Below are 13,000 nucleotides of genomic sequence, written 5' to 3'. Positions count from 1 at the left end.
AATAATTATAAATTATCAAGGGCTCATGAAGGAGGGAGGAGTGGGGAGGGAGGGGAGAAAATGAGGACCTGATGCCAGGGGCTTATGTGGAGAGCAAATGTTTTGAGAATGATGAGGGCAATGAATGTACAAATGTGCTTTACACAATCGATGTATGTATGAATTGTGATAAGAGCTGTATGAGCTCCTAAAAATCAATTAAAAATAAAGAAAGAAAATAAAGAAAAATTCAAATTCATAAAAAAGACCAGACTTAGTGGTCTGATTGAGACTGGTGGAACTCCCAAAACTATGGCTCTCAGACACCTTCTAATTACTGAAGCCAAGCTCAAAGATTACTTTTCAGCCACATAAAAGACAGGCCAATAAAGTCCACAACCACACCTGGAGAGAACCTGCTCCCTAGAACAACCTGTGACACCAAAAGGCCAGCATTTTCCCAATAACAAGTTGAACAGGACAGAAAGGGCAGAATAGAAATGGAGAAGCCAAAGCAGAAACTGGAAGAGGCGGACGCATTATGAGAATTGCAAGCAATGCCACGCAACAATCTGTGTGCAGACTTCTGACTGAGAAACCAATTTGTTCTAGGAACTTTAACCTAAATGATCACATTTTGCATGTTTTTTTTAAAAAGCATGATTATAACTTTAGAAACCCAGGGAGAAAATTCTACTTTGCCTTATAGGGTCACAATGAGTCGGGATTGACTCAATGGCAATGGGTATGCATAATTGTTAATAATATTATTCCCATGACTTGAATACTAGCTGTTTCTAGATGGGCTATTTTTACTTTTACTGTATTATTAAATACAATGATGATTATTATTATTTCAATCATTAAATGTATAATTTTATTTAAACTGCCTTACACTACAGTCATGAAGGAATAATAGGGACTGGATTTATCTTCAAAAACTCACTGCCATCAAGTCAAAGGAGGTTCGCTCTCTTCACTTTTCGGGATTTGAATGACAATATTGCCTTGCAATATCTTTTCCCATCTTTTTTCACTCTCTCTTTCATTGAATAATTCTGTCTCTCTGTCTTCACCCATCTTGTCTTCTGTACTATCTAATCTGCTACTAAGGCAATGCATGTTGCCCTGTGTGTGCTAGGAAGCCTTTTCCTGCTGCCCTAGAAGCACAACTGTTCCCAGGCCTGTGTGAGCTCTGGAAATTGCCCCACCTACTCCTTTCTATTGGTTCTTACCCAGCCTTAGATAGCTTCCCATCACACACACACATACTCTCTGCCAATCAATGCCTGCGTAACTATCTCTATCTCTATAGCTGTCTTTAGTATTTGGTGGCAAATTTCAGCCACTGTGACCTCTATGAACTTTGAACTCTGCTTTTGGATTCAATAGGATGCCAGGGGTTCCCCTTTGCTGTGCTATGGATTGGGAACTCCCTCTAGGTAGTAAGCTCTGACCATTAGGAGCTCATCTTGTTTAATTTTCTTCTCTCATGAATCAGTATCCTGGGCTGCCTGGTCAATGTCTGAAAATTATTGTTCCTATATTTTATCTAGTGTTCTAATTTTTAAAGTGGCAAGTAAATCCAAAAAGCCCTGGTAGGGTAGTGAATTATAAGTGGGCTGCGAACTACAAAGCCAGCAGTTTGAAACCACTAGTTACTCCTCAGGAAAAAGATGAGACTTTTGCTCCAGTAAAAATGTATAGCCTTGGAAATCCTCAGGGCAGTTCTATTGTGTCTTACAAGTTTGCTATGAGTTCAAATTGACTTCTAAAATATTTGAAGATAATGGTTGACCTTTTCCCAAATTTAATAAAAATTACAGCTCCAAGAAGCCCAAGGAACCCTAACCAGGAGAATCTCACGAGAAAAATCACACCAAGACATAATAATCAAATTTCTAAAAAAGTAAGGATTGAGGGGAAAATTCTTAAAAGTACACAGAAGGGAAAAACAAGTAATACAGAAGAACCATGAAAAAGACAACAGATGCCTTCTCCTTGGAAACCATGCAGGCCAGAAGACAATCTAACTTTAAAATACTGAAAGAAAGAAAACGTGTCAACCTAGAATTCTACACCAGTCAAAAGTATCTTTCATCAAGGTGTGTGAAATAAACTGTCTCAGATAAGCAAAAGCTAAGCAAATCTAATGCTGGCAGACCAACAAGAAAGTTCTTGAGGCAGAAGGAAATTTGGATTGAAATTGGGATCCAGACAAAGAAAGGAAGGGAACCAGAAATGGCAAATTTGTGGTTACATATAAATTTTAATCTCAAACATTCAGACTATTTTGGAAAAGAAACAAGATATAAATAAATAAATACATGCTCATATAAATAAGAAAACATTTAAAGCACATAGAAGGTTCTCATTTTCTTACAGTATCTCTCCAAGTCATGGGCTCTAGCCCTTCTTTGGAAAAGGTAGACACAAGACTATTTGTACCTAACAACTTCTCAGAGGAAACTTTCTCTGGCCTTAGAAACCATTGCAGAACTGGGAAATCTATCAATGTCTACCCCCCACATCAAGGTCAGATTGATTCTTTTCTTATTCCCCACATACCCAGCCTTCCAGTAAGTTCTGATAATGCAACTTGCTAAATGTCTCTCAAATGCATTCACTTCTTTCCACTGTTATTGCTGTTTTACTGACCTAAGCCACCATAATCTCTCAGACTACTGCTTCTAAACTGATTACCCTGCTTCTACTCTTAAAAGTTTTAGACTACATTTACCTAAACTAAAAAAAACAAAACAAACCCACTGCCCTCAAGTTGATTCAACTTATAGTAATCCTACAAAGAGGATCCAAGACTTGATGGAAACAGTCTCATCATTGTCCCATGGAGCAGTTGATGGGTTTGAACTGACAACTTTATTATGGTTGGCAGCCCAACCCACCGCACCATTAGAGACAGATATTTCTAAAATGTCCTTAAAATGCTTCAATGATCTCTCATTGGCCTCAAAAACGGTGACCACTGTCCACCTCTCCACCCTCATCCCACACACTCTGCTCTCATTCCTCTGCCCACACAGAAATCCCCTCATTTTAGGGTCTTCATACATGCTTTTCCTTCTGCCTGTGTGGGTTTCTTCTCACTTTCACCTAGCACGTTTCTGTTCTCCCTTCGGGGCTGAAAGGTCAGTTCAGGTAAGGGACTGGACTCAAAAGGCAGCAAAGGGGAGGCCAGGATAAAGGTGAAAGGAAATTCCAGAGGGATGAATGTATAAGAAGAAATCACAGATTAAATCAGACCGAAGACTCAGATACTGAAATTTTGAAGACAAAACTGAGGTTATCTGATGTATCTGCATGTCTCAACTGCCATTTGGATGGAGTATAAGTCAACGAGCTCGGAATTCCTCGGGGACGTACCACCACCCTTGCAGGTTTCCAGAGATGAAAACGCCACGACCTTCAGAAGCGTACAGACTAATTGGAGGACATGCTGAGAAACAATCATTTCATACTTTGATGTTCTTTTTTTTTAAATCATTTTATTGGGGGCTCGTACAACTCTTAACACAATCCATCCATCCATCCATTGTGTCAAGCACATTTGTACATTTGTTGCCATCATCATTCTCAACTCATTTGCTTTCTACTTGAGCCCTTGGTAGCAGCTCCTCATTTTTTTCCCTTTCCCACCCCTCTCCCTTACAAACCCTTAATAATTTATAAATTATTATTTTTTCATGTCTTACACTGTACGATGTCTCCCTTCACCCACTTTTCTGTTGTCCGTCCCCCAGGGAGGGGTTATATGTAGATCCTTGTGATCAGTTCTCCCTTTCTACTCCACCCTCCCTCCACCCTCCAGGTATCGCTACTCTCAGCACTGGTCCTAAGGGGTTCATCTGTCCTGGATTCCCTGTGTTTCCAGTTCTTATTTGTACCAGTGTCTAGCCGGATATGTAAGGTAGAAGGTTTCTATGATTTTGTAGCAATACTTTTGACTTTTCCTCATATATTGGATCAAACTGACAACAATTCAGATTAGACAGGCAGTGAGTTTATGTTCAAAGGGGAAGAACAATTTAAAAATGATGGATAAAGAGAGTTGTCCAACTCGAAGAGCGTAGTCAATGTAAAAACTGATTAACTGGTGCATCTTCTGCTGGGTGTACTCTTAACAAGTTAAATATAATTTAGAAAGAAGTAATAGAATTCACTTCTTTAGGAAAAAAAGCTCATGAAGGGTCTCCAAATTTAACTTCCTCACGGTACATGAAGGCACCTCAGCGTTCCACTCAAGTTAAAGGCAGATCCCCCAGACTGAAAACTCACCTTAGCATCTGACTCTAAGGGGAAATTGACACCAAACTTAACAGAGACATTTTATTTCTTACCTCCTGCTCCTTCCAAAATGCCCCGGACAACTGCCTGAACACCACTGGGTCTCATCAACCGCTCAGAGAGCAGCTGCCCACAAAGACGCCGAAGCCAGGCTGGGGCCCGAGACCCAAACTGTGTCTTCCTACCTGGGCATGGCTACAAAAAAGAAGAGAAAATCAAAATTCTGCATGTCAATGAGGTAGAAACAAGTAGGAAAAAAAAAATTATTTCAATGCTGAATCATTGAGTCATACTGGCAGCTCACAGTGGACACTCAGACTTGATCGTCCTAATGTGAGGCTAGAACAGGGGGCGGCAAACTGTGGCTTGCGAGTCACATCTTTCAGTATGTACCTGTGGCGCTGAAGTAAAACTGAAAAATTTTAAAGGCTATTATTCAGGTAATGGTGATTTCATTTGTTTGTGAAACATATTTATGGCTCTAGAATAATTCTGAAATTGTTGTGAGGGACCGGATTGGCTCTTCCATCTCTGAAGTTTGCTGACCCCTAGACCAGAACACTGATCATGCCATCGTCCATCACTGCGACTGACTGCATGAATAGTTTCTCAAAGGCTTTAAAGAGCTTTACAGAATTCATGGGAAAATTCCATGATCGTTCGATCCATTTTCCTACAAACTTTCTGAAGCCCCCTCATAGGTGCTTACAAATCAGTGAGAGAAAAACCTTTAATCCCAACAAGCCTGCCTTCTGGCTCTTTGATTGAAAGAAAATGAACAGTTGTTACTTATTAAGGAGGTTATAATGTGTCACACTAGGTTAAGTACTTCCCACATAATCTCACGGGGTCGACGTCATGCCCATTTCATGGGTAAGAAAATGGAGGAATGTAACCCATTCCAGAGCTCACTGGAGTTGAATCCAGGTGTGCCCAGCCCACCACCTCTGCTTCCTACCACACTCCTACAATGCATTTGATGTCATCTGACAGATTCGACTCCCGAGAAGGGGAAGGCCAGGCCCTAAGACCCACTGGAGGCTACAGTGGTATTCTGGGCAGGAGAGGAGAAGAATGCCATGCAGGACAATCCTTGGTAGTCAGCTTCAGCAGCTCATTGTGTCTGACTGACAGCCAATTCCTTTGGCCTGTCACTCTTTGCTCACCTAGATTTAGAACTACAATTTAGGTGGGACAAGTAAAAAAAAGTGTATCCTACCTATATCACAGAATTAAATAATTTAAGAAAAATAACTATTTTTAAGGAGAAAAAAGAGAAATATAGGCTGAGTACGCTAGAGAGCATTGTTGTTCAAACAAACAAAAAAATCCTCAGTAAGAGTTGTAGTGTCTTCATTTCATGTATTCCATTTAAAGAATAAAGTCTCCAGGTATTTCTGCCAAAAGAACAGATTGCCAAACGGTCAAATGTTAGTTTAAAAGAGAGGTCTAATTTTAGAATGAATATAATACTACTCATTAGAATGAATATAAATAAAACTGCTAACAGCCTTTAAAAGTGACCATAATATTATTGAAAAAGCATTTAGATAAAATTGAAATCCTTTAAAATTATCTGAAGGGTCAGTGTAACTTAGTTTTATAAATAGCACTTCATGAGCTAAAAGATGACATACGGCACAACTAGATGGTTAAATGGGGAACTAGAGTTATTTAAAGAGCCCTGGTGGTGCAGTGGTTAAGCACTTGGTTGCTAACCCAAAGTTCAGCCGTTTGACCCCCACCAGCCACTTTATGAGAGGAAAATGTGGGAGTCTGTTTCCACAAAGATTTCCGGCCTTGGGAACCCTATGGGATAGTTCTACTCTGTCCTACAGGGTCGATATGAGTTAGAATCAAGTCAAGGGTAGTGAGAGGGTGTAGTTATTGAATGTCCCCAGGGGAGAAGAGAGCACATGACATATTACTGTTAATAATTCACCCACAAGAGTGCTTAGGCCTGAATACCTCGGGTGGTCCTCCCTGGAGGATAAGTAATTCTCGGACTGCTAGTGGCTGATACACTTGATCCAAGATGTCCCTCAAGGCCCCCTTACAGAGAGCTCTTTCCTCTTCATTTAAAACCTGAAAGAAACATACACTTAGCTTTAGTGACACACAACCAGTCATTAGCAGGCAATACTTTACGATCCTGCACAAAACACAAACCAGTCATTAGAGATACGTGAAAGGAGGAAGAAAGGAATACTTCTTCTCTCTCTTGCTTTCCTTCTACATGGAGCATGCTGTAGGACTACAACATCCCAGGCCCTCTCTCCGACCCCTCACACACTGCACATTGGGACGCAGAGGGGCTTATCCTATTGGTCAGTCTGGAATACACTCACGCAGTCTGGGCATGCCCAGCTCAGTTGTTCCTCTCCTCTCGAGTGCACGGTCCGCTCTGGTCTTTCTTGGGGCCCATGTTACAGGCATATTGTATCCCCAGTCATGGGGCAGAGTGCCCTATAGGGTCACTATAAACTGTAATTTTTCAAAACCTCCAACTCAGTGAGTAGTCTGTCTAGCTGAGCGCACTGTGAAGGAGTTCATTTGTCCCCTTATAAAAGCTACACTTTCCAACTCTGCCTGTCGACTAGTAGCGGTTTTCACTTGTCATCTCTTGATTTGTAAGCAATCTTCTCATTGACTCAGAACTTCGGCGAGGAAGAAGGGTGCAATTTGGGGGCCTCTGGGAGCCCCACAATAATGCCCCACTATTGGAAGTAACTAACCTCACAGTCAAGCAGTGAGGGCCCTAGCCATCATTACCCAGCAAATGAAGAGACGGCGGCTGCTGAGAGCAGCAGCTATGGGTGGGGTTTTGTCAAGCTTCATCCCGCTTGTTTCCCCTTCTGTCAACTGCTTCTCCCACCGTGGTTTCCCTCATCTGTTCTCTTTCCTGCCTGGGAAACTGCATTGTGCCTGGTAATAGTTCTGAAGCCTGTTCCTCCAGCCCCCCCCACCTCAGGAAAATGCAGGCAGTGAGCACTGCTCACATGCCCATTGGCGGTAGGTTCTACCACCACCCAACACAGATGCTGTCGCTCTTGTTTTATGAAAACCATGGCTCAAAAAAACAGCCCATGAGTTTCACACAATGCCAAGACCAATACCAAAACCAAGCCCACCGCCATCAAGTTGAGGCCAACTCACAGCAAGCCCATAATGACAAGGCTGAATTGTCCTCGTGAGTTTCGTTCTTTTTTTTTTTTTTAATCATTTTATTAGGGGCTCATACAACTCTTATCACAATCCATACATACATCAACTGTGTAAAGCACATGTGTACAGTCATTGCCCTCGTCATTCTCAAAACATTTGTTCTCCAACCCTCGTGAGTTTCTGAGACTATCTCTTTTTGGAAGTAGAAAGTCTCATTTTTCTCCCGAGGAGTGGTTGGTGGTTTTTAACTGCTGACCTTGCAGCTAGCAGCCCAACACATAACCACTATGCCACAATGACAGGAAGATGTGGGCAAAATGGACTCTCTGAGCAGGCAAAGGCCTAGCAGCGAACAATCGAAAGTTCTAGCTCCCTTGAAAAGATTCCTTTAGTCCCTGGATAGGCTTTGGCATTCATTAAGAAGTCTAGGACTTTTAATCAGCCATTTTCTAAAGAATTGTCTGACAACACATAAAATATACACATGTGCACATGCTCAGACACTCAGGGTACCTTGGCTTCTTCCACAGGTTTTAGAGGTTTTCTTTTGGTAGGGCAGAAGCCCAGCTGGCACAATCCTGCTGCAATGTCCCCTAAATGGCGGCAGAAAATCAAGCTCCCGAGAGAGGCGTGCTGAGCGACGTTTAGGAGCAGCCGACAGGTGGTGTACAGTCTCCGGGTGGCATCCGGAGGCACATCGAGGTGTACCACGTCTTGAATGACGGCGCCAAAATCAGTCCTGCACCTCAAAGGGATTCCAACACCAGGCATGAGATAGGGACAGACGCCTAGAGTGACCACAAATTGCAAAACCGATTGGACGGTCTTCTGCTGTGAGATACTAAGTGTATCGGGGCTCAGGGCAGGAGCAGCTTCAGGAGTGCTAGGGTTGGGTTCACCTGGACGGAAACCTGCTGCAAGGCGAAGCATGGCTTCTTTCAAGCACAAAAGCAACAACAAGGTTTGCGAAGTAAAAGTCCAGGTGACATCCGCAGAGTTTGGCAGACATTCTGCCCTCCCGGCTATTTCATCTCTCAGGTCTTTCAATGTCGTCCAATGAGGATCCTTCAGAAACTTGTCCTCCAAAGCAGACAGATTAGATCGTAAGGTAGCTAACAAGACGTCATGTTTTGTGATCTGTAGTGAACTCGAGCCCGATCCTGTTAAAGACGAAAAGGAGGTTATCTGCAGGGAAAACAAACTGTACTTCCTTCAGTGTGGAAGGCTTTGCCCCTTCCAGTTCATCCCTAAGCCACTGCTTCTGGAGACCCCCTTCCCCCACAACCATGCTGACCCAGGCACCTGCCCTGCCCTAGGGCTTTGGGCACAATTGGAACTGTCACTGACTCATCATATAGTCTTCACTTTGTTTATTTATATTCCTCCTACAAGTTTTGAGGGCGGAGATGTACATGCCTTGGCTCTCTTACAAGGCTGACAATGCAGCCAGAAAAGTAAAAACTGAAATTTACTGCAGAATTGTCATTCAGTAGAACTGCTCTGGGTGTTGGCAACACCACATGGAACAAATCCAAGTCCCTTCCCTTCTGTGATTTACATTCTAATGAGGAAGATCACAAAATAGTCATGGGTTCAACGGAATTCATTTGTTGCCTCTGGAAAGACCTAACCTTGTTTTCTCCGACAATTCCAAAATGGTCTTTGCTGCCCCCTAATGGCAATGGAGCCCTGACACATCTCAACAGCAGTTGACCAAGTTGACTGACTCCTGGAAATACTCTTTTCTTGCCTTCTGGGACCTCTATCTCCTCTGTTGGCTTCTTTGCCTCTCTCGAAAAAACAAATTCACTGCCATCGAGTCAGTGCTAACTCAAAGCGACCCTATAGGATCTTTTCCTCTAGCAGATAGATCCAGAGCATGGTCGTGGACCCTGCACACTCTTCTAAGATGGTCTTATCAGGCCAGTGTCTTTTAAACCCATCTATAAGTTAGCACAGGAGCCCTGTGCTACATGTGGCACAGTGGCTACATGCTGGCTGCTAACCCAACATGTCAGCAGTGCAAACCACTAGCCACTCTGTGGGGAAAAGATGGAGCTCTCTACTCCTGTTAAGAGGTACCATCTCGGAGAAACTCACAGGGGCAGTTCCCCATAAGTTTGCTAAGAGTCAGCATCAACACAATGGCAGAGGGTTTGGTTTTTAGGTTTTGAGATAGGTTATCAATTCCTAAATTCCAGGAGGGAAGGGGAAGGTTGGGGGAAAATGTGGAATTGGTCACAATGATCAACATATAACCCCCTCCCAGGGGGACAGACAACAGAAAAGTGGGTGAAGGGACACTGGTCAGTGTAAGATATACAAAAAAAAACTATAAGTTATCAAGTGTTCATGAGGGATGGAGGATGGGGGAAATGAGCTGATACCAAGGATTCAAGTAGAAAGAAAATGTTTTGAAAATGATTATGGCAACATATGTACAAATGTGCTTGACACAATGTATGTATGGATTGTGATAAGAGCTTTAAGAGTCTCCAATAAAATGATTTAAGAAAAAAACAATTCCCAAATTCATGTCCCTGGTTTATGTCCACCTCTAAGTCCCAGATACATATTCTCATATGCTCCCTGGCATCTTCACCTGGATGCTGCTTCATGTTGTGTGCCACAGATTTCGACTGACAGTGTGTCTGTCTATCAAAGTTGATTGGCCCCATTCCTTACACCGAAATCTCTATGGGAGCTGATTGCCAGATCTTTTCTCTTGCAGAGTGGCCAGTGGCTTCAAACCACCAACCTTTTGGTTAGCAACTAAGTGGCTAGCTATTGTACCACCAGGCCTCCTTTCCTTAGGCATCTCAAATTCAACATGTGCAAAATAAGAACTCTCAGTTCTCACCATGGCCCCACTTCCTCCTCCAATCCAACGTAGCTACTTAACTCAATCTTCTCGTTTCTTTATTCTCGTATTCACTCCATCACAAAATTTATCATCTTTTCTGCTTCCATATTTCTCAAACTCACCCACTTTCCTGCATTGTCCTATCACATTCTTTATCCGATCCTTGATTCTCTTTAAGCAAAACGACTGCGGCAGCCTCAGTTCCCCTAACTCCACTCCTTCTCCTCCCCAAAACCTACTTCCTGCACAGCAGCAAAAGGGCTCTCTCTTCATGCTTAAAAACAAATTTCTTTTGCACGGTGTGAAGCTCTTCATGATCTCGCACGTGCTACTTCTCCAGTCTTTTTGCATTCCCCTCACTCCCTAGTTCTGGTGGGCCCTTTAGTACTTCCAACCGGCCAGATTCAAGGTCAACTATGATTACCTTTTCCATGGAATGCTCTTCCATGTCTTAACATAGCTGGCTCAAACCTAGAGGTTTGTGTTTTTAATATGCTTACAAAAGATTAGACAAAACCGCAATGTAAGATATGAAAATAATAAAAAATTATCATTTATCAAGGGTTCATGAGGGAGAGGGGGAAAATGAAGAGCTGATACCAAGGGCTCAAGTAGAAGTAAAATATTTTGAAAATGATGATGGTAACATATGTACAAAAGTGCTTTGACACTGAATGGATGGATTGTGATAAGAGCTGTAAGAGCTCCCAATAAAATGATTTTTTTTTAAAATGATAACACAAAACAAAAATGTGTGGCTCAATGGATTATCACAAAGGGAAGACTCACAAGTAAAAAGGACATTACCGGTCCCAGAAGGATACCTTCCTTTCTCTTTCAGATCATGATCTCCATTTCCCTATCAAGCCAAAGCCAAAAACCATACTTACTGCCATCAGTCAATGCCAACTCACAGCGACCCTAGGACTGGGTAGAACAGCTCCTGTGAATCTCCAAGACCGGAATACTTTATGGGAGTAGAAAGCCCCGTCTTTCTCCTTTCGGTCAAAGCTAACTACTAATCAGACTTTTAAGAGAATTGCTTTCTTGCTTTTCTTAAATTTAACACTTAAACATGTGCTCTTAACCACTAGTTTTTACCTGTTTTTTAAACTTCATGCACATTAAATCTGGAATCTTGTGCTAACATGATAAGATTCACCAAAACTGCTATGTGTAACTGTGCCTTTGTTCCTTTCTATTGCTATGTAGTATTCCAGTTAATTCATCTCATTTTATATATTCACCACCTAATTCAGTTTATCCATTTAATCCATTGTTGATTATTTATTTGGAGCTATTACACATATCATGTTTTACATTCTTACATGTGTCTCTTAGAGAAAGTGTGCACACATTTTTTTAATGTATATAGCTCGGTGAAAATGCCAACTCAGAGTATCTAAGAGCTTTCATTTCAATATTATCTCCTAAAAAATAGCCTTCCTTAACTAATCTAAAAGCTACTGCTCGAATCCCATTGACGTTAATGTCTCAATCAGGAATTACTTTGTTTCTTTAATTCTTCACTAGAGTTTAATCTTCATGAGGTTACAATTGCACTGAGCAAGTTTCCTGCTTTTCCTTGCCTATTAAAGGGAGAGTTGCCTTAGTGAAGGGAACATTTTAATAGGTACCACTGGCCTCTTAAGAACCAGAGGACCGAATCCAGGGCAGTTACAGCAGGTAGAAAGTTAAAAGGGAATCCCGGAAAGAGCGCTGCTCATCCAAAAGCGGCAGGAAAGAAAGGCCTGGTGCTCCTACGTCTGAAAAATCTGCCACTGACAATTTTATAAAGCACAGTTCTACTCTGACGCACCTGGCATCGCCAGGAGAATCTACTGTATACTCCCTACTGGAATTAGGGGTAAATGGGACCTGGAGGTTGAAGGCTCGGGGCAGGGTTTCCTTTCCCGGGGTGAGGAAAAGGTTCAAACACCGGGCTGCAGTCATTGAGGGCTGCCTGAACTGTACGCTTTAAACGAGTGAATTGCATGGTATGTGAACTATAACTGCAACTCCCTGCCTTCCAGTAGAACCCCTTTGGGTTTGCAAGACGACTGCGGCTTCTTGGCGTAGAAAGGGTCCCGCCTTTCTGCTTAAGTCTCAACAGGTGCTGTGAAAAACAAAATTGTAGGGAACACGAACACCTGGGAGCCCAAGGCCATACAGGGGGGGTTGTAAAGGCCTCCCTCTGGGCTTTGAATTCGCTATCGGGGCCCAGCGCCAAGGCCCCCCGCCTTCCTGATGGACACAGGTGCGGGACCCCGCGCCCTCAGAGGGTGGAGACACCGGTCCCCCGGTTCCCTCAGAGGACTGCAGTGTGCCGGCAGAACATCGCTCCCCTTCGTCGCTTAGCGCAAGGCAACCGCTCGAGATGCAGCCTATTCCCAGTTTGCAACGGATCCCATCCCCTCCGGGCACCTCGAGTTTCTCAAGGGTAAAATGAAGCTGCTCAAACACTGGCCGAAGCCCCCAGGAGTGGGGCGGCCTCAGGGCCGGGGGGTGGCCAGGGAGGCCGGAGGAGAGCGCGCGGCGGGAGGAAGGCAGCCTCGGAAGACTGGCGGCCCCGAGAGGCCACGGTCCGGCGGGGCGCCGAGATCCGTCTCCTCACCTCCCGGGCTCAGGAGCAGCTTCAGTGCCTCCAAAATCCGCTCCAGACCGCAGGTCTCCAGAGCCCCGCGGCCC

The 13,000-nt window shown here is 43.4% G+C and overlaps 1 protein-coding gene across 1 annotated transcript in view; it reads right to left on the bottom strand.

Annotated features, from left to right (window-relative positions):
* Positions 1-12,999, bottom strand: part of TANGO6 (transport and golgi organization 6 homolog) — a gene marked incomplete at its 5' end in the record, with an annotated part of 202,259 nt that extends 189,260 nt beyond the window's left edge. The window contains 4 exons of the mRNA XM_045293918.1: positions 4,338-4,479; positions 6,253-6,369; positions 7,963-8,609; positions 12,927-12,999. Coding sequence (XP_045149853.1) covers positions 4,338-4,479; positions 6,253-6,369; positions 7,963-8,609; positions 12,927-12,999 — 979 coding nt within the window. The remainder of the gene's footprint in view (positions 1-4,337; positions 4,480-6,252; positions 6,370-7,962; positions 8,610-12,926) is intronic.
* Position 13,000: the final 1 nt, after the last annotated feature.

This window comes from Echinops telfairi, unplaced genomic scaffold (assembly GCF_000313985.2).
Source record: "Echinops telfairi isolate 266 unplaced genomic scaffold, ASM31398v2 ScPeMD7_2291;HRSCAF=2852, whole genome shotgun sequence".
NCBI classification, from domain to species: domain Eukaryota; kingdom Metazoa; phylum Chordata; class Mammalia; order Afrosoricida; family Tenrecidae; genus Echinops; species Echinops telfairi.
This window is presented reverse-complemented; position numbering and strand designations above follow the sequence as displayed.